This window comes from Chiloscyllium punctatum, chromosome 4 (genome assembly GCF_047496795.1).
Source record: "Chiloscyllium punctatum isolate Juve2018m chromosome 4, sChiPun1.3, whole genome shotgun sequence".
Taxonomy (NCBI): domain Eukaryota; kingdom Metazoa; phylum Chordata; class Chondrichthyes; order Orectolobiformes; family Hemiscylliidae; genus Chiloscyllium; species Chiloscyllium punctatum.
This window is the reverse complement of record NC_092742.1, coordinates 128,471,048-128,497,684: the sequence shown is the minus strand read 5'-3', so window position 1 is coordinate 128,497,684 and position 26,637 is coordinate 128,471,048. Positions and strand designations below refer to the sequence as shown.

The 26,637-nt window shown below is 48.6% G+C and overlaps 2 protein-coding genes across 3 annotated transcripts in view; both read right to left on the bottom strand.

Annotated features, from left to right (window-relative positions):
• LOC140475968 (pleckstrin homology domain-containing family D member 1-like) overlaps positions 1-12,082 on the bottom strand; it is a 260,006-nt gene extending 247,924 nt beyond the window's left edge. For both annotated transcript variants that reach the window (XM_072567875.1, XM_072567876.1), the window contains exons 1-2: positions 11,931-12,082; positions 7,560-7,653 (exon numbers count right to left, since the gene is read on the bottom strand). In XM_072567875.1, coding sequence (XP_072423976.1) covers positions 7,560-7,653; positions 11,931-12,082 — 246 coding nt within the window. The remainder of the gene's footprint in view (positions 1-7,559; positions 7,654-11,930) is intronic.
• Positions 12,083-21,217: 9,135 nt separating this feature from the next.
• LOC140476640 (zinc transporter ZIP9-B-like) overlaps positions 21,218-26,637 on the bottom strand; it is a 40,199-nt gene continuing 34,779 nt past the window's right edge. Inside the window, exon 7 of the mRNA XM_072569523.1 lies at positions 21,218-22,705. Coding sequence (XP_072425624.1) covers positions 22,478-22,705 — 228 coding nt within the window. The 3' untranslated portion in view covers positions 21,218-22,477. The remainder of the gene's footprint in view (positions 22,706-26,637) is intronic.

Here is a 26,637-nt window from a genome sequence, read left to right as displayed (position 1 = left end):
CAGAGTATTGAGTACAGGAGTTGAGAGGTCATGTTGTGGCTGTACAGGACATTGGTTAGGCCACTGTTGGAATATTGCGTGCAATTCTGGTCTCCTTCCTATCGGAAAGATGTTGTGAAACTTGAAAGGGTTCAGAAAAGATTTCCAAGGATGTTGTCAGGGTTGGAGGATTTGAGCTACAGGGAGAGGCTGAACAGGCTGGGGCTGTTTTCCCTGGAGCGTCAGAGGCTGAGGGGTGATGTTACAGAAGTTTATAAAATCATGAGGGGAATGTATAGGATAAATAGGCAAAGTCTTTTCCCTGAGGTCGGGGAGTCCAGAACTAGAGGGCATAGGTTTAGGGTGAGAGGGGAAAGATATAAAAGAGACCTAAGGGGCAACTTTTTCACACAGAGGGTGGTACGTGTATGGAATGAGCTGCCAGAGGAAGTGGTGAAGGCTGGTACAATTGTAACATTTAAGTGGCATTTGGATGGGTATATGAATAGGAAGGGTTTGGAGGGATATGGGCCAGGGGCTGGCAGGTGGGACTAGATTGGGTTGGGATATCAGGTCAGCATGGACGGGTTGGACCGAAGGGTCTGTTTCCGTGCTGTACATCTCTATGACTCTAATTGTCTGTGAAGCGCTTTGTGACATCTGGTGCTCCATTTGTGCTGCCATTTAAAAATAAAAATCAATGACGTGGTGAAAGAGAACTTAAATGTCTCTGTAAAAGCAGACACGCTGACACATTGCTTCATCGTCTCCTCGTCAGGACAATGTACAAGAATGCCAAATCTCAAAGGGAACAACAACTTGTAGTGCAGGAGGTGACTGGTTAGCAATGCGGCTCTGATTGGTTCAAGGTGCAGTAATGGAGAATCCGCTGGGGAAAAGCTGCTTTCGCTGAATTTAATCCAAAGTCCCGGACGCATCAAACAAGTCTCAGTGGTGGTGATCATTGACTCTCATAACAACCCATCTGGTTCAACAATGTCCTTTAGAGAGGGAAATCTTTACCTGCTCTAGCACATTCACGACTCCAGACCCACAGCAAAATAGCTGACACTTAACTGCTCCCCGACATAGCCCGAGTAAGAGACTCAGTTCAAGGGCATTTACAGATAGGCCATAAATGTCGACGCCACATCCCATCAAAAGGAACTTTTTAAAAAGAATCAAACTTTTACCAGCACCCAACAGCTGAAAGGGGATTGTCTGGCTGTTTTAATACAGCAAATCCCTTTGCAAAGTATCCCAGTGTAAGCTGCTCCCTCTGAAATTTGGCATTCTTGTTCTCATGTATCCTTTCACAGAAACACTCACGCTCTCTTTCACCGTGTGACAATTGATTTTTTCTTTAACAGATAAGCGCACTGCTTTGTGACCCTGCATGACAGATGGCACCTGCATTTCAACAGTGCTGCACAGGCTACAAAGTACCTTGAGACAATCCAGGGCTGTGACAGGTGCTAGATAAATGCAAGGTGTCCTTATCTCACGATGGCAGACACTGCCTTCCACACCCCAGTGGGGGCAGTGTAATCCCCTGAGAGAGTGCTGCAAAAGGAAGGGCTTTTGCCCGAAGCGTGGATTTTCCTGCTCCTCGGATGCTGCCTGACCAGCTGTGCTTTTCCAGCATCAGTTTTATACATTACCTGGTCTCAAGTGGAGGGGAAGCAGTGGTTGATATTTTGGGTCAGTTCTTTATTTTTAGCCATAAGTAATAACTGGAAAATGATGCGTTTTGTAGGGCACGTCACAAGAGGCAAGAGATACTTGAAGGTACTCGGAGATTCAAAGAATCTGAGAGGAGACCTTATTGAAACGTGCAGTCTTCTGAGGGGACGAGGCACGGTATGTTGTGGGGTGTGGGGTGTTCCCATTACATGTGCAGGGGTGTGAGGGTGGGGGGTGTTCCCATTACATGTGCAGGGGTGTGAGGGTGGGGGGTGTTCCCATTACGTGTGCAGGGGTGTGAGGGTGGGGGGTGTTCCCATTACATGTGCAGGGGTGTGAGGGTGGGGGGTGTTCCCATGATGTGTGCAGGGGTGTGAGGGTGGGGGGTGTTCCCATTACGTGTGCAGGGGTGTGAGGGTGGGGGGTGTTCCCATGATGTGTGCAGGGGTGTGAGGGTGGGGGGTGTTCCCATGACGTGTGCAGGGGTGTGAGGATGGGCACCCCTAACTGGTCATTACCACGGGGTGAGTGTTTGCTCTTTGTTCGCTCTGACACAACTGACAGGATTTTGATCACCCTCTCCGCTCGGAGAACAAATGATCACAGCTTCCCCCATCTGAGTTCACCCTGGGACCACTCCATCGCTCCCAGCCTCTTCATGACTGCCCAGGCCTGGTGAAGCAATGCTGGCCAGGATTGGGCACAAACCCTGCCAACCCCTCCCTCCACCCCCACACCCCTGGGGGATGGGAACACCCCCATCTCCCTCACCCCCACACCCCTGGGGGATGGGAACACCCTCATCTCCCTCACCCCCACACCCCTGCACACGTAATGGGAACACCCCCATCTCCCCCACCCCCACACCCCTGCACACATGATGGGAACACCCCCACGCCCCTGCACACGCGATGGGAACACCCCCATCCCCCCCACCCCCACACCCATGCACACGCGATGGGAACACCCCCATCCCCCTCACCCTCACAGCCCTACACATGTGATGGGAACACTGCCATGTTCCATTTGCGTGACCCTGTGACAAAATCTGGGACATCAGAACTGGAGTGGGGGTTGTGATTCACCCACAATGAGCTTTCAATCTATACGCTCCACTAATAGCCCAGCAGTCTAGGGTGTGGTGCTGGAAAAACACAGCAGGTCAGGCAGCATCCGAGGGGCAGGGGAGTCCACGTTTTAGGCAAAAGCTTTTCATCAGGAATGCATCAGCCCCTTCCTCCCAACCCTGACCCTCAGCCCCGCCCTCTCGACCCTGACCCTCAGCCCCACCCTCTTGACCCTGACCCCCAGCCCCTCCCTCTCGACCATGACCCCCAGCCCCCCCTCTCGACCCTGACCCTGACACCCAGCCCCAGCCCCTCCCTCTTGACCCTGACCCCCAGCCCCTCCCTCTCGACCCTGACCCCCAGCCCCACCCTCTCGACCCTGACCCCCAGCCCCGCCCTCTCGACCATGACCCCCAGCCCCACCCCCACCCTCTCGACCCTGACCCTGACGCCGAGCCCCAGCCACACCCTCTCAACCCTGACCCTCAGCCCCGCCCTCTCGACCCTGACCCCCCAGCCCCGCCCTCTCGACCCTGATCCCAGCCCCGCCGTCTCGACCCTGACCCCTGGCCCCCACCCTCTCGACCCTGACCCCCGGCCCCGCCCTCTCGACCCTGACCCCCTGCCCCGCCCTCCCGACCCTGACCCCCTGCCCCGCCCTCCCGACCCTGACCCCCAGCCCCTGACCCCCAGCCCCCGCCCTCTCGACCCTGACCCCCAGCCCCCACCCTCCCGACCCTGATCCCTAGCCCTGCCCTCCCGACCCTGACCCCCAGCCCCCTGCCCTCTCGACCCTGACCCCCAGCCCCACCCTCCCGACCCTGATCCCCAGCCCCGCCCTCTCGACCCTGACCCCCAGCCCTGCCCTCACGACCCTGACCCCCAGCCCCCGCCCTCTCGACCCTGACCCCTAGCCCCGCCCTCTCGACCCTGACCCCCAGCCCCCTGCCCTCTCGACCCTGACCCCCAGCCCCCTGCCCTCTCGACCATGATCTCCAGCATCTGCAGTCCTCGACTCTCCTGCTCCTCAGATGCTGCCTGACCTGCTGTGCTTTTCCAGCACCACCCTCTCGACTCTGGCCTCCAGCATCTTGATGTCCTCACTCTCTCGTTCTCGCCCAGCAGGTAAGTTGAGCTTCTACTTTCAGAAAGCCCTGAATGAATACACGGTAAGGTCTGTTATCGGGGGGTTTACCTCAGCTCACATCTAATACTGGCCCACCAGCATCCCACCTCCCCGAGCCTGATCTACAGAACATTCGTCAAAGAAATCAAACGGGACAGATCATCTGGGCGTGAATTTCGGCACTGGAACAGATAATGGCAGAAGGGCCCATCGCAGCCTGTAGTAGATGCAGGAGCTGGACTGGAGTGAAATGTAGACAGAATCTCGCTTTGAAAACGGTCAAGGGGCTAGTGGACTATCCTGAGGGGCAGGTGGGAGTCCAGTTAGCTGGGGAGTCCTCAAGAGCCATGGTCGGACTGTACATCATCGTGTGGGAGCAGTGATAACAAGGGACTCTTCGGTGTGTGTGTGTTTTTTAATCTAGCTGTGAGCTATACTGAGTGGGCTGAAATCACGCATCTCAATGAGAACGCTGCAGGTTCAGCGCCCACTCCAGAAACCTGAGCACCTCATCAAGATCAATACCGTGGGGAATGTCACCATCCCAGTTCATAGAATGGGAATTGAAGAGAAGCCTCATGTTCCCTCATGGAAACGATCTTGGCACGAGCTCAGAGACGAGGCAGGAGCTCTCTTTGGTACCCTAAGCCAGTACTTGTCCCACCATCAGCATCACTGATTGATCTGGTTTTTATTTCTGTCCCTTTGCTGGCTTGCCGCACTTCTTACGGCACAACAGGGGCTACTCCGGCGTTTCATTGGCTGTGAAGGGTATTGGCATGTCCTGGGATGGGCCAGGTGCGTTATAAATGCAGGTCCTTCCTTCGGGCATGTGGCAGTGGGGTCAACAGCGTGGAAAACGGCTGCCCCCATCCTGAGCAGGTACCTCCTGCAAAGTCAGGAACTGGTTGCCTCAGAATCCAGTTGCCACTGGAAACAGCCAACTGGGAAACACGTCGCCACCAGAGAAATTCCAGGCCGCGACCAGTTTAACTTTTAAAACCAAAACAGCACAAGAGGTAATCTCACCTGCGAGGCTGAGGAAGAGCCTACTGCTCCCTGCACAGCCCATGTCTCCCTAAAGGCCTTTACAAGCCTAGCCTTCATGGGTGGAATGGAATGTCCCCAATTCCCCTGGGGGGGTTTGGTGACTGGGGAGGATTTTATCCAGTGGGGGGGGGGTTTGGTGACTGGGGAGGATTTTATCCGGTGGGGAGTTTGAGGGGTTGTGAACCTGTCATTGGTTGGTGAGCTTGTCGACTGGGGTACATTTGATTAGGTGAAGTGATTGTGGTGGGGGCATCACCATACAGGGGGCACAGCCAGCAAACCTGACAGCATACATTCCTGGTGACCTCCTGAGGGAGGGGAAGGGAGGGTGGTCTGTCCCTGATTCAAAGAGACTCCAAACATCGCCTGATCTATGTTGTCACTGCTCCTTCACGTTTATTCGGTGCTTGCTGATCTACACTAGCCTCTGGTTAAGTGAAGCCGCGATTCCTGAAATTCGGATCCTTGAGCTTAAACCGCAAATACACCGCCCCCCCCCCCCCCCCCAAGGCCTCACTCCTCCATATCCTTGTGCTCTCCTCCAGCCCCCTCAACCCACCAACAAACCTGTGCCCATCAAATCACCTGAGCTGATGATCAATCATTCCTGAAATCCGAAGTCCCATCGTTGGTGACCACATTTTCAGCCGTTCTGCTGTCAAGCTCTGAACTACCTCCCTCACTGTCTCCGCCTCATTTGTCCTCCCGTAACGCACTCCTTTATATCCCTTTGACCAGATGTTTAGACACCTGCTCTCTTATCAAAGATCGAATTTGAATGCAGAGTACAGGGTTAAAGGTAGGATTCCTGGCAATGTAGAGGAACAGCGGGATCTTGGGGTCCACGTCTATAGTCCCTCAACGTTGCTACCCAGGTTGATAGGGTTGTTAAGAAGGCATATGGTGTGTTGGCTTTCATTTGCAGGGGGATTGAGTTTAAGATCTGCTAGGCCATGCTGCAGCTAGATTAGATTAGATTACATTACAGTGTGGAAACAGGCCGTTCGGCCCAACAAGTCCACACCGCCCCGCCGAAGTGCAACCCACCCATACCCCTACATCTACCTCTTACCTAACACTACGGGCAATTTAGCATGGCCAATTCACCTGACCTGCACATCTTTGGACTGTGGGAGGAAACCGGAGCACCCGGAGGAAACCCACGCAGACACGGGGAGAACGTGCAAACACCACACAGACAGTCGCCCGAGGCGGGAATTGAACCCGGATTCTGTCGAGTCCTGGTTAGACCACACTTGGGATATTGTGTTCAGCTCTGGTCACCTCATTATTGGAAGGATGTGGAAGCTTTCGAGAGGGTGCAGAGGAGATTTACCAGGATGTTGCCTGGACTGGGGGGCATGTCTTATGAAGAAAGGTTAAGAGAGCTAGGGCTTTTCTCATTGGGGTGGAGAAGGATGAGAGGTGACTTGATCGAGGTGTACAAGACCATGAGAGGCATAGACAGAGTGAATAGTCAGAGACCTTTCCCCAGGGCAGAAATGGCTATCACAAGGGGGCATCATTTTAAGGTGATTGGAGATCAGAGTGTGGTGAGTGTGTGGAATGCCAGCAGTGGTAGGAAAGTCAATACATTAGGGATATTTAAGCGACTCTTGGATAAGCACATGGATGATAGTGAAATGAAGGGTTTGTAGGTTAGTCTGAACTAGTAGGATAAAAGGTTGGCTGAAGGGCCTGTACTGTGCGGTACTGTTCTATATTCTGTTATCTCATTCAGGTCTCCTGCTCCTGTGAAGCACTTTAGGTCATTTTACTGCTTTTTTTGGACAGTTTATAAGACACATGGATCGCTGGCGGTGACTGACCCAGTTAAGAAGCGGAAGACTCAGACTGACTGGTTTTCTTGGAGAGACGTTTAAAAAGCTGCCCTCTGACACGGTTACAGTCCCATCCACTGTCCTGAACTAGAAAGTCAACACGACAGGATTATAAGCGGGAGGTCTGGTACCACTCAAGGACAGAGTTTCAGCAGTGAAGCAGATAAGTTAAAAAGAACAAAATCGACTCATTGGAGCAAAACACCTGGGATTTCTCTTCATGGCCAATGTGATTCATTTGTCCTTTGATAAAGTGTTATTTCAAAAGGTGTCATTAGAAAGAAGCTCATTAACTGCAAGCGACTATGGAACACAGTCAGAAGCTTTAACAGTGGCAGCCATGAGAGTGTTATGTAAAATACGTTGGTTTATGTTCAGTCAGGGGACAGTCGGTGTAACCTCAGCAGGTTACTTACTGCATGGTCCACAGCGCTCATTACTGGCGAACTAATTTTAAAACATCATCGCTGCTACTGACATGCAGCAGCTAATTCATACACGGCCGAGTCCCACAAACAGCACTGAACAGGCAATTCGTTTTAGTCATATTGGCTGAGGGGTAAACACCACCCAAGGGGAACCAGGCGAATTCTCCTTTATACAGTACTCTGGTCTCTTCTAACATCTACCTGAGATAGCAGGTGGACTCAATATAATGACACAGCAGGTTTGGCACTCTGCTAGCACTCAAGTCTCTGGAGTGAGAGATGAATCATAATACTCTGATGGACTGCAAGAGCAGAATCAGAACAGACGATATTTTTGGAAATTTGCAGTTTTCCTTATCCTCCGACAGCGGCGCGCTGAACTGACCTTGGGATGTATGTTGAAATATCTGTTACTCTCAAAGTTTTTTCTTTCGTTCTCAGCATAGTACAGTAAGAAGCTGTCCTTGATGAGGAAGAATCTGTGAAAAAGGAAAGGACTCAGTACATCAGGTCACTGTCACGTTGTCCTGAACTAACTTAAACCTGAGACCACTCAGCGATCAATCGGGTGATATTGCAACCGAAATTCTGTCTGCGCTGGATGATGTACAATTAAACACACATGACGTACAAGGATTAAACTGACTGCTAACAGTGAGACAAACAACACACAGTGTCACTGTGCCTCAGGATGACTATACAGGCATGGAGTGGGTGGAAAGCAGATTCACCAGTGCTGCCATTATAGAATGAGGACACATTATATAATCTAGATTAGTGTTTATTCAAATGTGGAAGTTCAAGAGTGATCAAATTGAGGTGTTAAATCATTGAATCTGAGAACCCCTACAGTGAGGAAGCAGGCCATTCAGCTACTTTTTCACACAGAGGGTGGTACGTGCGTGGAATGAGCTGCCAGAGGAAGTGGTGGAGGCTGGTACAATTATAACATTTAAAAGGCATCTGGATGGGTGTATGAATAAGAAGGGTTTGGAGGGATATGGGCCAAGTGCTGGCAAATGGGACTAGATTAGGATAACTGGTCGGCATGGACGAGTTGGACCGAAGGGTCTGTACAGCTCTATGACTATGACACTGACCCTCTGAAGAGCATCCCACCCACAATCCCTGTAACCCTGCACATACCAAGGGCTAATCCATCTAGCCGGCACATCCCTGGATGCTATGGACAATTTAGCATAGTCAATCCATCTAACCCACACATCTTTGAACTGTGGGGGGGGAGCTGGAGCGCCCGGAGGATTGAAAGGAGGTGATTAAAGAATTTAAAAGAGTGATTCCCCTGGCAGGAGACATCCAACTCAAAGTGGTGTCACCTCCAAATGAAAGCCCAAGCTCATTCTCACGCCGAGAGGTGTATGCAAATCCAGAACCCTTCTTCAAAAACCCAATCAAGGTTGGGATTGATTAAATACTTCAATAACTGAGATGAGCATCCCTCCCAAGCAGAAAGCCAGGGTGGGTTAGCACAGCAACCTTGATCTGATCGATCCGAGGTCACCGGACTCAAAACGTTACCTTCTGTTTTTCTCTCTTCCCACAGATGCTGCCAGACCTGCTGAGTTTCTCTTTTGTTTTTGTTTCAGATCTGCAGGATTTTGCTTTCAGATGATCTAACTGATTGGTCAAAGTGGCTAGAAGGGGGCTGAATGTCCTCCCATTGTCCCTCTGTTTGTATTAAAGCACTCTATTCAAGTCATTATTTCACGAGGAGTCAGTCCAATTCAAACTCAGTGAAGTGTGACCATGGCAAGCGATTCTGCCAGAACTTTACACAGTCACTATAACAGCCTTGGTCACTATGGGCTGATGCAATGTCCACTAAACTGTGTTGCTAAGTGCTCACTGGCACCCGAAAATGATGGTCATTTACATACAGTGCAAATCCTGCCAATATCACAATGTTTTCGTTATGGTATTTAGATTAGATTAGATTAGATTACTTACAGTGTGGAAACAGGCCCTTCGGCCCAACAAGTCCACACCGCACCTGCCGAAGCGCAACCCACCCAGACCGCTACATCTACCCCTTACCTAACACTACGGGCAATTTCCCATGGCCAAATCACCTGACCTGCACATCTTTGGAGTGTGGGAGGAAACCGGAGCAAACCCACACAGACACGGGGAGAACTATTTGTTCAGTCTTAAATAACAACTCTGTTAAACATGTCATGAAAGATCTAAATCCCTCACATCCGAAGCCCTGCAGTTCAGCTCTCAGCTATTCAGGAGAGGGTTCTGGTGATCGATCACCAGCATTAAGCATGTTGCTCCCATGGCATAACCTGCCCAGATCGGTGGCGTCTGACTGATACTTCCTGTCCTTATTTCAGATTTCCTGTGACTGCACAATTATTCCTTCCTCTCACCGTAGCCAAGCATCATACAATATCATTATTAGTGCAGCAATTTCTAAAAATACTTATCAAAGGAATTGCAGCATTTATTGCCCATTCTTAGTAGCGCTAGAGAAGGTGGTGGGAGTCACCTTCTTGAACTACTGCAGTCCGCGTGCTGTAGGGAGACCCACCATGCCGTTAGGGAGAAAATTCCAGCATTTCGACCCACTGACAATGAAGGAACAGCATTATATTTCCAAGTGAAGACGGTGAGTGGCTTGGAGGCAAATTTGCAGCTGGTTGTGCTCCCTCATATCTGCTGCCCTTGACCTCCCAGATGGAAGTACTTGTGGGTTTAGAAGGTGCTGTCTGAGGATCTTTAGTGAATTTCTGCAGTGCTTCTTGCAGATGGTACACACTGCTGCTTTCTGAGTATCGGTGGTGGAGGGAGTGGGTGTGGTGCCAATCAAAGCGGGCTGCTTTGTCCCGGATGGTGTCAAGCTTCTTGAGTGTTGTTGGAGCTGCACCCATCCAGGCAAGTGGGGAGTATTCCACCACACTCCTGACTTGTGTCTTGTAGATGGTGGGCATGCTTCGGGGAGTCACGAAGGGAGTTACTCGCCTAGCCTCTGACCTTAACGATATGGTGGCTCAGTGGTTAGCACTGCTGCCTCACAGCACCAGGGACCTGGGTTCGATTCCAGCCTCGGCTGACTGTCGGTGCGGAGTTTGCACATTCTCCCCACGTCTGCGTGGGTTTCCCCTCACAACCCAAAGGTGTGCAGGTCAGGGTGAATTAGCCATGCTGAATTGCCCATAGTGTTCAGGGATGTGTTAGTTAGGGATAAATGCAAGGGAATGGGTTTGGATGGGATACTCTTCAAAGGGTCGGTGTGGACGTGTTGGGCCGAAGGGCCTGTTTCCACACTGTAAGAATACTATGACCTGCTTTTATAGCCAATGTATTTATATGGTGAGTCCAGTTGAGTTTCTGGTCAACTTTTTAAAAATAATTTCAGTTTTTTAAAACATTTCTGGTCAGTGGTGATCTCCAGATTGTTGATAGTGGGGGATTCAGTGACGGTAATGCCACTGAATGACAAAGAGTGATGCATCCTTTTAGAAATGGTTATACATGATTATTATTTGACACAAGTCATCCACTACTTGAATATTCCAAAATTACCAACTTAACTCCTTATTAGACCCACTGGAGAGGAATCTGGGAGCCAGGCATTAGTTAGGGTGCACAATCTGACTTCAAATGCCTACTTGGTAAAATACTCATGACCTGGTATCACCAGCGGTTAGGGGTTATCCAAGCTCCCATGGATTTGGTAATGTGTTAGGCACATTCACCTTTTGAAGGGGCAGTTTAAAAAAAAGGGGTTATGATGCAGGGGGTCACCACTCCCCTTTCACCCCTCCCCCCCCCCCCCCTCCTGAAATGACTTTTTCTGAGTAGAAATCTGTTAAAGTGGGGCCGGAATTGGAATCTCATCCCCCTCCTCCATGTCCCTCTCGGAGAGGTGGACAGTGCTGGGGTGCTGGGGAGGCAGTGAGGGGGTGTCATAGAGACGGAAGTGATCTGAAAAAAAAACATGCAGCAGGAGCTGGGTTTTCGTGAAAGTCGACCTTGCTATTTGCATCTGGAGGTTTCAAATGGGGGAGGTGGGGATGAGGGAAAATCAATTGTTTTGTTATTGAAGGCTGCCTAAGAATTCTCAACCCCGAGGGGACGGCAGAGATTCGCTGAGCTGACGAATGCTTTTTTTAAAAAAAAAATAAGGACAGATTTCAAACGCTGCTGTTGGTTTTTTTTTATTTCCCCGACACTAAAGGTGCAGAGAGAAAAGCGAGAGGGAGATACGGCGCCTGACACACGGACAAACCAAAACTAAAAGAAAAAAAAATGCAACAAGAGAAAACAAAACAAAAAGCGAGGTTGAAACAAAATATTTCCCGAGGGTTGAGCTGTGTGCAGAGTTGCCCAGGTATCAAGCGGAACAAACAGCAAACACACAGACACACTCAGACACATAGATACAGACACACACACTGACACACACAGATACACACACACAGAGACATACACATACAGATAGATACAGACACACACATACATACATAGACACGCTCAGAGACACACAGACACACTCAGAGACAGACACACACAGATACATACAGACACACTCAGAGACACACAAACACATAATCACACAGAGACACACAAGCACATACACACACAGACAGACACACTCAGACACACACAGAGACATACACACACAGAGACAGACACACTCAGAGACACACACACAGATACATACATACAGACACACACAGAAACAGAAACAGATAGGCAGACAGACACACACACAGAAAATGTCAGTCACCTTTTGGACCACTTGGCCGACTGTCTCCCGAAGGGTCTCTTCCACAGGACCCCGTGCAGTTGGACTTTGGTGCTAATGTCCAGCTTGTCCGCTGTCTCGGGGTACTCACTAAAATAGGACGGGAGGATGGCTGCTGACTTGGAGCTGAACATAGCCTAGCAGTGCAGAGAGAGAGACAGAGAGAAGGGATGGTTTGAGGAGGAGGGAACTGAACCTGGGAAGATGGGCAGAGGGAGGGAGGGAGGCGCAGCTTACACAGCCAGCCCAAGCCCCTCCCTCCCTCCCTCCCCCTTGCATTCTCCGATTGCCCCCCCCCCCCAGTCACAGGAAGGTCAGGAGGGCCATTCACTGAGGGTTGCCTCTGAACCTCACTTCTAGCTGGCCAACTCTGTCAATCTCAATGTGGATATTTCTAAAAGGAACCCCAATCACAACCCCACCAGGTTTGTTTTATTTTGGGGGGGGGGGGGGGGTGTGAAGAAACGCTTTAGTCCGGTTTCAGTTCCGATTCCAATGTTCAAGGTCTTAGTCCTGATGTCCCTCAACTAATTTCTCTTTCTCCACCCTTCAGACCATTATCTGAGCTGACATGACACCAACTGTTCAAGTTCACTTGAGAATGTAACTTTAAAAATGTTCTGCGATTTAACTATGAAAGAACTGAAACCAACATGATCATTCTAAACAGAAGAGACTTAAATCCAGGTCTTTTTCGATATATAATTTCAGTTACATCACACTTTAAACTTTTGCTATAAATTCTGTGTCTGATGATCTTATACTGCACATGCACCTGATGAAGGAGCAGCGCTCCAAAAGCTAGTGCTTCCAAATAATCCTGCTGGACTATAACCTGGTGTTGGGTGACTTTTAACTTCAAACCTTGACTCATCACCACCTCAGTTGTCCAAACACGAGCAAATGCAGGCCTGGTCTGTGCAAACATTCTTTACAATATCATCCTTTCAGTTCGGGTATCAAACATTTTAGTTGGGGCACGTCAATGGCTGCATTCATGGTCCATCCCTAATTGCCCCTTGAGAAGGCGGTGAGTTGCCTTCTTGAACTACTGCAGTCCATGCCCACTAACGGTACCCTGAGGGAGGGAGGGAATTCCAGGCCTTTGGTCCCGCGACAGTGAAGGAATGGCCACAGCTGGGAAGTCTGCATGGCAGGTGGAGCGGGATGCGTGTAGAATAGCAGCTCCTCCCGGCATTAGCGGAGGCAGTAGGGCACCCGGCTCCTGACGGTGACTGGGATGTCCTCCTGGTATTCAGGGGCCGGTGCAGACAAAGCTCCTGCAGCGATCAGAGGCGGCGGTGGCAGTGGACCTTTTCAAGATGGCGGCACCAGCAAGATGGCATCTCGGAGGAGGGTGGCCGAAGCAGGATTCTTGGTGAGACTGCAGCGGTGGCACGGCATGGCAGCAGAAGAAAGGACTCCTGGCTATAGTCGGCCCAGAGAAAGGACCCCTGGCATTGGCGAGGTAGCAGCCCGGTACACTCAGAGCCAGAATTCACAGCATCTTCAAGATGGCAGTAGAGCTGGGGACTCCTGGTTGCCAGTGTGGTTCCGCACAGGATGGCATCAGCATAGATGGCATGAGGTGGGCCCAGCGGTGAAGAGATGGCATCTAAAGTGTTGCAGTAGCCAGCAAGGGAGGAGGGATGGTTTCGTCAGTGAGCTTGCTCAGGGCTCTCATTCAGTTGTATCTTTCTTTTATTCTCAAGCTATTCAAAATGTTGGCAGGTTGAGGCAACTGTTGAATGCAAGTGACAATGAATACACAAACTGTTCATAGCACAGAGTCAGGCTGGTGAGTGGCTTGGAGGGAAACTTGCAGGTGGTGGGGTCCTTCGAGATGGAAGAGGTCATGGGGTCAGAAAGTGCTTGTCCAAGGATCTTTGGGGAATTTCTTGTAGATGGTACAGAGCATCAACGGTCGAGGGAGTGGATGGCTTAGGGAGATGGTGCCAATAGTAACCCCCAGGATGTTGAGAGTGGGTGGAATCCAGTGATGGTAACATGGGGAGATGGTTAGATCCAATGTCACTGGAGATGGCACTTGTGGCGTGAATGTTATTGGCCTCTTTTCAGCTCAAGCCTGGATCTAGTCCATGCAACTGAACGTGGACTGTGCCAATACCGGAGGATTCGCAAGTTGTGCTGAACATGCCCACGTCTGTCCTTAACGATGGAAGGAAAGTCATTAACGAAGCTGCTGCAGATGCTTGGGCCGAGGACATTACCCTGAGGAACTCCTGCAGCTATGTGGCTGAGATAACTGACCTCCAACAACCACGACTATCTTCCTGTGAGATTTCTCTCCAATTCCCATTCATTTCAGTTTTGCGAGGAATCCTTGATGCCACAGTTGTTTAAACCCCATTTTCTCATCAACCTGCTCAGCGATGTTGTACTGCACCTCTGGAACAGGTGGGACTTGAACCCTGACCTCCTGGCTCAGGGACACTACCACTGCGCCTTGATATCAAGGACGGTCGTTCTCACCTCCTGAATTCAGTTAGACCGAAAGATAGAGGAGCATAAATAGACCATCCAGCCCACTTGCGATCTGGCAATCTTTAACTCTACTTCCCCCTGTCTTATCTCCAGAACCCTCTATTCCCTTACTGTTTAAAATTCCGTCCATATACTGAATGACCTCCACAGCCCTCTGGGGTCAAGAATTCCACAGATTCACTCCCCTCATCTCTGCTTTATACTGAGATTCTCCCACAAAGGAGGAAAACAACCGCCCCACATCGACTCTTGTCAAGACCCCTGAGAGGCTTGTACATTTCAACAGGACCACCTCTCATTCTTCTAAGCTGCAACGGTTATGGGCCCGACCTACTCAACCTCTCCTCCTAAGATCTCCCTACCTGACTGAGGTGTCCAAAACTATGAGGGGCCCAGGCAGGGTCAGTAGGAACAAGCAGAGCTAGTGGGGGGGGAAATAAGCAGGGGGCACATACAAGATAAGGGTCAGGAGAATTTAAGGAGAAATGTTCTTAGCCAGGGGTATCTGGAATTCACTGTCTGAGGAAGTGGGTAAAGGCAGGAACCTTTAAGATATTTGGGAGCTTTTTGGGGATGAGCTTTTGAATCACCACGACGTAAAAGGCTACAGTCCAAGTGCTGGGAAATGGGATGAGAGGAGAGGGGTGTTTCACGACTGGAACAGGCAGAAAGGGGCAGTTGAAAAGCACATGATTAGTAAGCTTCCCCATGGTGAGAAAGGAGCGATCCCATTCAGAGTGAGACACAGTCTCAGTGAGAGTGTACGGTTCACGGAATTGGAGGCACTGTAGGAATTCAGTGCAGTGGTGGGGGGGTGGGGGCGCAGAAAGAGTTGCTTCTTGCTCGGGTTTTTCCGGCTCATAGCGTATAAGGTGCGTACTTTTAAACAGAACAAATCGAAGCCCAGGATCAGGGCCTAGTGCAAAAGAGTGACATCACAAGTAAGCTAAGTTTGGTGATAGTTACTCTGATTGTTATAGATTACTGTCAGATTGAATGTAAATAGGGGAAATATTTACAGGCTACAAAGTAAAAGATCAGTATGATTTTTCTTTTAAAGAAGCAAATTAAGAACTGAGACATTAAAATGTAGATGCCAAACCAGACAATATGTTATACCTGCATGAAGTGGGAGTTAATGGACCCCATTGTGCTTCACCCTGACCAAATCTGTAGCAAGTGTTGGTTGCTTAAGGAACTCTGCCTTAAGGTCAATGAGCTGGAGTCTGAGCTTAAAACACTGATACCTGAGGGAGGGGGAAGAGTTACCTGGACGGAGGCAGACACATCACTTAGATTAACTCTCTTGAAATCAGTCAGTGGTCAGTGACAGGAGGGTATGACGTCGAGTGTGGAAGGTAGAGAGATCCTGGAGGTAACGTTGAAGGAGTTTCCGTCCCTGATGACAGGGAGGATGAGCAAACTGATCATAGCACCATGGTACAAGGACCCATGCAAAAGGTGGGAGAAAAGAGGGCAGCACAGTGGCTTAGTGGTTAGCACTGCTGCCTCACAGGGGGCAGGGGAGGGGGGAGGTGGTTGGGGGAGCGGTGTGGGGTGGGAGGGAGGGGTGGGGAGGGAGGTAGCTGAGAGGGCAATAGGTGGATGGAGGTGGGGGTGAAGGTGAAGGTGATAGGTTGGAGGAGAGTGGAATGGATAGGTGGGAAGGAAATCAGACAGGTGGGACAGGTCATGAGGATAGTGCTGAGTTGGAAGGTTGGAACTGAGATAAGGTGGGGGGAGAGGAATTGAGGAAACTGTTGAAGTTCACATTGATGCCCTGGGATTGGAGGGTTGCGAGGCAGAAGATGAGGTGTTCTTCCTCCAGGCATCGGGTGGGGAGGGAGTGGCGATGGAAGAGGCCCAGGACCTGCATGCCCTCGGCACAGGGGGAAGGGGTAGTTGAAATGTTGGGCCACAGGGCGGTGGGGTTGGTTGGTGCTGGTGTCCCAGAGATGTCCTCTGAAGCGCTCTGCGAGTAGGCATCCTGTCTCCCCAGTGTAAAGGAGACCGCATCAGGAGCAACAGATACGGTAGATGACGTGTGGAAGTAGAGGTGGACACTAAATTAAATAGTTGGGAGAGTAGGTTCAGTCATATGGAAAATTATGGAAGACTTTAAAGGTAGTGGGTTAAGGGCAGGTTATTAAAGTTTCCAGAATAACTAATAGATCAGAGATAGCTCAGGAATCTAACTTCAGGCACAACGGATAAGGGGATGAGAAGGGGGACAATCAATGCAGGGCTGTGGGTGTTGTACTTAAATGAACTGAACATCCAAATCAAGGCAGAAAAAGCTTGCAGCACAGATTCAAAATGGAGGGTACGAGGTTTTGACTACCACAGAGATGTGGCTGCAAGGGGTTCAGGACTGGGAAGTAAATACTCATGTATAACATCCTATTGGAAGGTCAGGCAAACGAGCAGTGTGGGGTAGGGGTGCCTTATCAGTTAAAAAAAAGTGAAATTACATCGACAGCAATTCATATAGAATCAGAAGGCACATTTTCCGTATGGGTGGAGTTGAGGAACTGTGAAGGGGGAAGAGGAAAAAAAGCCTCCGAAGGGAGTTGTGCACATGCCTCCGAGCAGTAGTCAGGATGTGGGGAAGAAAATAAATAAGAAATACACAGTCACAATAATCATGGGGGTGGGGGGCTTCAATATGTAGGTGGACTGGATTGGTAGGGGACCACAAGGGAACGAATTTGACGATCCGTAAGACGGCTTTTTCGAGCAGCTTGTAGTAGACCCCCCCCCCACCCCCCACCCCAAACTAGGAAACAGGCAACTCTCTGGATTTGGTGATGTGTAACGAGGCAAACTTGATTAGGGAGCTTAAGGTGAAGAGGAGACAGTGACCATAATATGATAAAATTCACCCTGCAGTTCGAAGAGAGAAGCTTAAGAGTCAGAGAGAAGGGGATTCCACTTGAGTAAAAGGTGAATAGAAAGACATGAGGGAGAGGCTGGTCACAGTTGACTGGAAGGGGAGACTCACAGGGAAGTTCTGGCCCGAAACATCGATTTTCCTGCTCCTCGGATGCTGCTTGACCTGCTGTGCGTTTCCAGCAACACGCCCTCAACTCTTAATCCAGAGAGCCAGGTAACATTCTGGGGACTTGAGATAAATCCATCCATGGCTAATGGTGGAATTTGAATTCAATAAAACTCTGAAATTAAGAGTCCAATCACGACCATGAGTCCATGGTCGGAAAAAAATTCATCTGGTTCACTCATGTCCTTCAGGGAAGTAAACCGCCATCCTTAGCTGGTCTTGCCTACATGTGACTCCTGACCCACATCAATATGGTTGACTCTTAACTGTCCTCTAAGCAATTAGGGATGGGCAATAAATGCTGGCCTAGCGAGCGACGCCCACATCCCATGAAAGAATAATGGAAAAAGATTTTGGCATGGATAGAGGATTAGCTGACAGGCAGAAGGCACAGAGTGCAGATAAAAGGGGTCTTTTTCAGGATGGCAACTGGTGACTCATGGAGTTCCACACGGATCAATATTGGGACCGCAACTATTCACATTATACATTAACAATCTGGATAAAGAAACAGAATGCATTGCTGCTAAATTTGCAGATGACACACTGATAGGTGGAGAGACAGGTGATGTGGAGAAGGTGGGGAGATTGCAGAAGGAGCACGGGCAAAGGAGTGGCAGACAGGTAACAATGTGGGACAGGATATGCCAAAGCACGCCCTTCTGTGCCGGGAATCAGTGATGGCAGTCTGCAGTGTAGATAATTCCCGTTGATATTTAAAGCTGACAGAAAATAAACAGGTAAAGCTTTCAAATTGCTGACTTCCTCAATGAGATCCGAGCCCAGGGGGAGCTTACATGCATCGAAGCATCGATGCAGCGAGTACCTGAAACCTTTCTCTATCTCTCAAGTGGAAAGGTAATGCTGAACAGTAAAAGTCCCTAGAGGAGCAGGACGATTTGTTAGGGGTCTGCCGACGAGAGCCTTCTCTGGGCAACATGCCATCCCCCAGTGAGGGAACGTGGCAAACTACTATACCATCTACTGGGCAAGAGCTGCAACAAAATGTAAGAACTACCAGACGCCGAGAGATTCTGCTGGGTGAGTGAAAATTTTGCAGCGCTCAGCAAAGAAAACCAACCTTCGACGTTCCTGGAACTTGCTGAAACGGGCACTGCTGCAGTGATTAAATGTTTAATGGCAATTCCTAATTGCCCTGGAGACGCGGGTGGGCAGCTGCCTTTGTGAAACTCTGCAGGCAAAAGGGGGTGGGGGTGTTGAACAGGGTTCAGTGACTGCGAAACTAGAGGGGCTGGTGAAGGGGATTGAGTGAGAGAGAAAGGGGAAGGGCTGTTCAATGGGGTTCAATGAGTGCGAAAGGGGAGGGGGTGAGATCACTAGGTGAGAATGTAGTGGAGCTGAACAGTATTCAGTGCATATGACATTACTAGCAATTGGACGTAGATGTAAAATTATAGACATTTGATCCTCTATCAGAACAAGAGTCATCAACATGAACCTTGAAATCTATTTCTCTCATAGAATGCCACTTGCCCTACTAAGTGCTTCCACACTGTTATGTGTTTTTAACACTTAATTTGATGTTTGGACTAAAATATGAAACATTGCAGCTGGTTAAATCAGAGTCTTTAAATTCAGGTCTTAAAAATACAAGCATTTAACAAACATGTAACCCTGACTTGCAGCTCACTCCCACATTCACACTCCTTGCATTTTAACTTCTTCTGTACATTGCGATATCACTATGTCGTGTCCTCTCCAAAACAAATTAAGGCACCCCTTGCAAAACTACCCGTTTGACTAGAATGCCTGCATAAACGCTTGTTTCTGCATTCCAGTGTTATTACAGGCTTTTTCTTTTGCGAAACCCATTTCTGGTTGGGGTGGAGGTTGGCACAATTGCAGCACGGGCGGCACAGTGGTTAGCACTACTGCCTCACAGCACCAGGGACCCAGGTTCAATTCCCGCCTCGGGCAACTGCCTGTGTGGAGTTTGCACATTCTCCCCGTATCTGCGCGGGTTTCCTCCGGGTGCTCCGGTTTCCTCCTACAGTCCAAAGGTGTGCAGGGTAGGTGAATTGGCCATGCTAAATTGCCCGCAGTGTTAAGTGTAGGGGAATGGGTCTGGGTGGGTTGCTCTTCGGAGGGTAGGTGTGGACTTGTTGGGCCGAAGGGCCTGTTTCCACACTGTAGGGAATCTAGTCTAATCTTAAAAGGCATCTGGAAGGGTATATGAGCAGGATGGGCTTGGTGGGATATGGGCCAGATGCTGGCAGGTGGGACTAGATTGGGGTTGGATATCTGGTTGGCATGGAAGGGTTGGACTGTAGGGTCTGTTTCCGTGCTGTCCATCTCCAATTCTCTATGGTTGCCTTCTGGCAGGTGTATTTAGGTGACGTGCATTTGGATGAAATGCCAGGGCCACATCAAACAGAAAGCACTTGGTTACTGTTAAAGGCAGGCCTGCAAATGAAGCCAGCTTACATCGGGGGATTGAGTACAGTGGGTGCAGGGTATTTGGAGCTGGAGGACAGGATGATCTAATGATCTACTCGTTCGATTAGGGGTGGTCCACTCTTTTCTTAAGAATAGAAAAAATCACGAGCTGAGACTGGAAGCATGTAAATTGACAAGGTACTGTTCAACGTTTGAATTGCAAAATATAACCTTAAAATGAAGAAAACCGACCTTTACCTTTATTTCGAGGTGAAACAGGACTTTCTTTTTTACCTCACGTTTCCTCTGCTTTGTGTTTCCACCCTTCGAGGTCTAGTCCCTTTCTCAGGGCCCTCCACTTCCTGACTGTCGCTGAGCCCATTAAGTCTGAGCTAAAAGGATCCTTGACCACTTTACCAGGCCGCCTGGACCCACCACCCCTACCTCCTGATCCTGGTTCTTCACAGCAGCTTTCCTCCAGCTGCCAGCACTGCTTCTGCCCCTCCTGCCCAGCCCTTTGGTCCCTGATGCCCCTGGCAACTGGAAAATGGTGGCCACCCTGTGTGGCCAGCCCCACTTGCGGTGGGAAATTAATCACCTGACTTGAATCAGACACACGAGTGACGAGCTAATCAGACGCAGACCATGAGCTGCCAATTACTCATGATTGACATGTTGGCGACCTCTGCACTAAAGGCAGAAAAACAGGAGTCATCCATTTGACCCTTGGACCCTGCTCTACCATTCAATATGATAATGGCTGATCATCCAACTTAGCCCCCCCCCCCGCTCCTGCTTTGCCTTTTGCTCTAAGAACCAGATCTAACTCCTTGGAAATATTCAATGTTTCGACCTCAACCCCACTTTCGGTGATTGAGGATTCTACAAGTTCAGCACGCTCTGGGCGAAGATATTTCTCCCCATCTCAGTCTCAAAGGGCCTATCCCCATATCCTTAGACCCGGGAACCCCGGTTCGGAAATAAACTGAAAAGCACAGGCGATACCCTGTCGTTAAAAATCTTGTGAAACAACATTGCTCATCGTCATCATTCCAGGAAATGACAGACAGAGACAGGCTCCTTTGGGAGAAGTCCCGGGATGCATCATCCCACAACCAGAAAATGCACAATTAAAATAAGAGAGAGGGTCGACAGAGTTAGTAAGGAAAGAAAGCCCTTTCGTTGATAAAGTATGCACATACAATGCGACCAGCATTTTGATCACCCATTTTCTCAAGAAGCATTTGAGTTTGAAGAGAGATGTTTACGTGATACTCATGACAGAATAAAAATAAATACTGTACAAAAATAAAGGATTGGCCACTTATTAAAAATTTATTTATAGATAATTTATCTTAAAAACAAAAAAAAAATTGCAACATCTGTTAATGTGCACAAAGAGAGTTGGAATAATAAGGCAATCATCCATGGAATGATTTCAGTTCACATAAAACAACTGAAGCAATAGAACATGGTTCAGAACAAGAAATAGTCACAACTCAGCACAGTCATACTAATTATATTTCACTCTTCACATTTTTAACTACCAGTGAGCGATGGTTTTCCCAATTGTTCAGTGCTGGGCATAGACAGCTACCAAGACCACCACCTGCCACGCCAGTTCTCCCACCAACTTCTACCTGATCACCTCGTCTTCCCCCCCCCTGACAAGTTAAACGTCAGTCTGATGAAGGGTCAAAGGTAACCCCACAATTGTACTTCCATACCTATAGCCCATCCAACACCACGCCCACTCTTCAAACTTTATCCCATCCGATTCCCCATCCTTAACCCGGCACAGAGTGTTACCCTTTCTTTCAACCCAATCCAATTTTACCTTTTGGGTGCTTCCACCACCGTCATCCCTCCACCTGTGGTGTGATATGGTTAACCATTTTAAATCAAAATCCAGGCTATTTTCTCTTTCCCCATTTACATTAAAGTACTTTTAAACAAAAACATCTCCGTGTACAGGAGCCCCTCAAATTCAGATTATCGAGCACACAAGACACTGAACTAGCAGGCGAAACGTACAGGCTACAAACATGAAGACCGCAGCTGAATGTGAAGACTCTACACACTTATGAATAAAATTCAGTAAAAATTATATGTCACAAACCATGTACCAAACCCGGTGTTAATTCCCTTGGCTTGATTAATGCCATGGATTATCTCTAACGCACCCCAAGTTCTTCGTTAATTTATTAAGTGGCTGAATTCTGTCCTTTGCGCCAAGACACTATTTGGTTAAACTTGCAACTCCCTCATTTGGCTGGGCCGGGAACTAACAGATGTTTGACTTTGTCATGGAGGCAAAGATAAAACGCAATTACCTTTTCAAAAAGACTACACGGTGGGAATTCTTCCGGACTTTCTGGTTGCAACCTGGCCAAATTTAATACAATATACTTCATCGTTCCAATGCCATTTCATTGGCAACTCCACGCGGCTAAAGAAAAAAAACAAACCGAAGGAGGGGAAATCCCAAAGCCCGCAGCAATCAGGCTCAGCCGCAATGGGATTACTGTCAGACCGTCATTATCCACGCTCCTCCTTGCTCCGACGCTGGTTAGTGCTGGTGACCCACGGAGAGGACCAATGGAATCAAGCAGCCCACGACCAGGGTGCAAACCTCGAGCCGAGAGAGTCCCTTGCCGCCGGACTCGGCCTTGTGACTGTGGCCGCTGCCTCCCACCTCTGGGAGCACGTGCACGGTGGCTACGTACAGGAAAGTCCCTGCCGAAAACAGCATGGCTATTCCGGTGGCGTTCACATCCGAAAGTGCTTCCTTACTGCTCTGCAATCGGACAACAAGAGAAGAGAACGCGCGTTATTAATTCAGCGGACACTTATTATCCAGTGGGCGTCACTGGCTGGGCCAGCATTAAGTTTTTTTTTTGCCTGACCCTAATTGCCCTCGAGGGGGTGATGGGGAGCTATTGCTTTGAATTGCTGCAGCCCACAATATGTAGAGACACCAAAAATGCCATTGGGGAGGGAGTTCCAGGAATTTGACCCAGTGATCCTGAAGGACCAAGTCAGGATGGTGACTGGCTTGGAGGGGAACTTGCAGGTAGTGGTGTGTATCTGCTGCCCTTATCCTTCTAGATGGAAGTGATTGTGCAGTGTAATAAATACTCTCTCGTTCTAAAAAACCGCGGCAAATATCCTTGGTTTTTGATTTCAAAATTGATTGGTATGAGATAAAATCAGCAGTCACATAGAAAAGGGTGCACTTGTTAGGAAGAGACAGCATGGATTTCTAAAGGGGAAATCGCGTTTAACCAACTTGAAGTTTGTTTGAAGAGGTAGTGGAAAGGGTTGGTTAAGGTAATGTGGTTTACACGGATTTCCAGAAGGCATTTGATCCAGTGCCTCACAACAGGCTGGAGGGAAGCTGAAGACCATGGAATGAAAGTGACAGTGCCAGTATGGATACAAAATTGGGCGGTGACAGAAAACAGAGGAATGGTCAGTGGGTATTTTTGAAGCTGAAGGAATGTTTGTGGCCACATTTCCCAGAGGTCAACATTGGAACCGCCAATTTTCTTGATAGGTGTTAACGTTCTAAATCGTGGTGCGAAGGGAACAATTCTGAAGAACTGTAGAGAGTGTCAAGAGTGTCAAGCTCCAAACGAGCATTGACAAATCGATGGAGTGGGTGGATAAGGTGGCAGACGGGGCTCACTGCAGAGAAGGATGAGGTGGTGCACTTTGGTTTGAAGAACATCGAAAGACAACATTACGTCGGGAGTACAATTCTGAAGAAGTTGTAGAAACAGACGTGAAGGTTATTGACGATAAACAGAGCAGTTAATAAAGCAGACAGTATTCCTGACTATGTTAATAGGGGCACAGAGTACAAGAACAAGGTGGTGATGAATTCATACAAGGCCCTTGTTAGAATTCAGCTGGAATACTATATACAGTTGTGGGAGCCGCATTCTAGGAAAGAGGTGAACGGATTGGATATAGTCTACAAGAATGTTTCTCAAACCTGGAGCCATCAGCTGAGGGTACACTGAAGAGTCTGGGACTGATCTCCCTGGACAGGCAGCTAATAGGAGGTCTGATTTCAAAATCATGACTGGACTGGATAGAGCAGACAGGGTGAAATTATTTACGTTCTAAAAGATCAAAGAACGAGAAGACATAGAAGGCAAAGTGATGTGCAAATGAAGCAAGGTTGATGTGAGAAAATACTTTTCCACATGGAGTTTGGAATGCACTGCCTGAGAATGTGGCAGAGGCTGGTTCATTTGAGGCATTCAAGAGGGTACTAGGTGGTTATATGGATAGAAATAGGGCACAGGGATTTGGATAAGTAAATAGAACAGACACAGGTGCCATGGGCTGAATAGCCTCCTTCTGCACTGTAATAATTCTGAAAAGGGGTGATCAAATGCAGTTGGACAGTTTCAAACCAGATTCTAAGCACACAGCCACCTCTTAATAGCATCATTAAATTAACAGCAATTAGGAAACAAAAAAAAGCACATCTCTGCCGAAATTGAACATGAAGACTTGCATTGATATAGCACCTTCCACCCCATCCGAATGTCCCAAAGCACAACACAGCGGCAGGAGCAGGTCTGGAGCACAGTAGGTGTTTCAACGAAGGGAAATACAGCAAGATTGCACACAAAAAAGAAGCAGGGATATAGCAACCAGTTAAATGGGTCTTGGTGGGTTACTCTTCAGAAGGTCAGTGTGGACTTATTGGGTTGAAGGGACTGTTCCCACATTGTAGGGAATCTAATCAACTTTCCTTCCACAGTCAATTGAAATTTCAAACATAAGATATTAGATGAGAATATGAAAAGTTTTGAATCAAAGCAGGTAAACAGAGTGAAGCTTTGGTCAGTTATAAATCGAAATGAATAGCAGAACAGGACTGAAGTGCTGAATGGCCACCTTTTGGTCCTATGACAGAATAGAGAAAAAGTGCAATTTTCCTCCCCTGATTGCCATCTAAAAGATTTCTATCCAGGACAAGGTCAGCCTGACCCCCCAGTGCTCACATTTTCACCCGAGTTCACTAATGGACTTGGCACTCCAGTGAAGTTGCAAGGGTGCGCTGTGGTGAGAGGGCACGTTCAGGTAGGACTTTTAACCACAGACCCACTCACACCAAAGTGGGCATTAAAGATTCAATGGCACAATTCACAGATGAGGGCCATTCTCCTGGCATTCTGGCCCAGTTCCCTCTATCGGTTAGCAGCACCAACAAACTGATCACCAGCCATTTCACAGGCTGCAAGTGGAAAATAACTGTTAGGGTTTGGTTGTGCGGCAAGTGCGAATTGTGCCATTGAATCTTTAATGCCCACTTTGGTGTGAATGGGTCTGTGGTTAAAAGTATCCTGGAACATTAAGCCACCAGTCCTGTCCTTCCCTGAGCCATGTTTCTGTAATTGCTATGATATCCCAGTCCCATGTTCCTAACCATGCCCTGAGTCCATCTGCCTTCCCTGTTAGGCCCCTTGCATTGAAATAAATGCAGTTTAATTTATTAGCCCTCCCTTGTCCCTGCCTGCCCTGACTGTTTGACTCACTTCTGTTCTCAACTGTACCCACATCAAATTGATCTCTTTCCTCACTATCTCCCTGGGTCTCACCCTCCCACCTTACTAGTTTAAATCCTCCCAAGCAGTTCTAGCAAATTTCCCCAAATTTATTAGCATTCAGCATAATCTGCTGCCTCTATTTTGCATGGTCATTAATAGTCACAGGTAGACAGGGTGGTTAAGAAGGTATTTAGTACACTTGCCCTCATAACTCAGACCACTGAGTCTCGGAGTTGGGATCCTTGCTATTGCAAGGATATTATTAAACCGCAGAGGGTTCAGAAGAGATTTACCAAGATGTTGCTGGCAATGATGGGTTTGAGTTATAAAAATAGGCTGGGACCTTTCTCACCGGAGCTTAGAAGGTTGGGAGGGGTGACCTTGGAGGTTTCGAAAATCATGACCGAAATACACAAGATGAACCATAAACGTCTATTCCCGAGGTGAAGGAGTTCAAAACTAGGCAGCATATTTTTTTTAAAGGTGAGAGGAAAAAGCTTTGAGGAGGATATGGGGGGCAGCTTTTTTGTATAAAGAGTGGTTCATGTACATGGATTTTAGTAAGGCATTTGATTGTACATGGATTTTAGTAAGGCATTTGATAAGGTTCCCCATGGTAGGCTTATGCAGAAAGTCAGGAGGCATGGGATAGAGGGAAATTTGGCCAATTGGATAGAAAACTGGCTAACCGGTCGAAGGCAGAGAGTGGTGGAAGATGGTAAATATTCAGCCTGGAGTCCAGTTACAAGTGGAGTTCCGCAGGGTTCAGTTCTGGGTCCTCTGCTGTTTGTAATTTTTATTAATGACTTAGATGAGGGAGTCGAAGGGTGGGTCAGTAAATTTGCAGATGATACAAAGATAGGTGGAGTTGTGGACAGTGAGGAGGGCTGTTGTCGGCTGCAGAGGGACTTAGATATGATGCAGAGCTGGGCTGAGGAGTGGCAGATGGAGTTCAACCCTGCCAAGTGTGAGGTAGTCCATTTTGGAAGAACAAATAAGAATGCGGAATACAGGGTTAATGGTAGAGTTCTTGGTCAGGTGGAGGAACAGAGGGATCTTGGGGTCTATGTACATAGATCTTTGAAGGTTGCCACTCAGGTGGATAGAGTTTGTAAGAAGGCCTATGGAGTATTATCGTTCATTAGCAGAGGGATTGAATTCA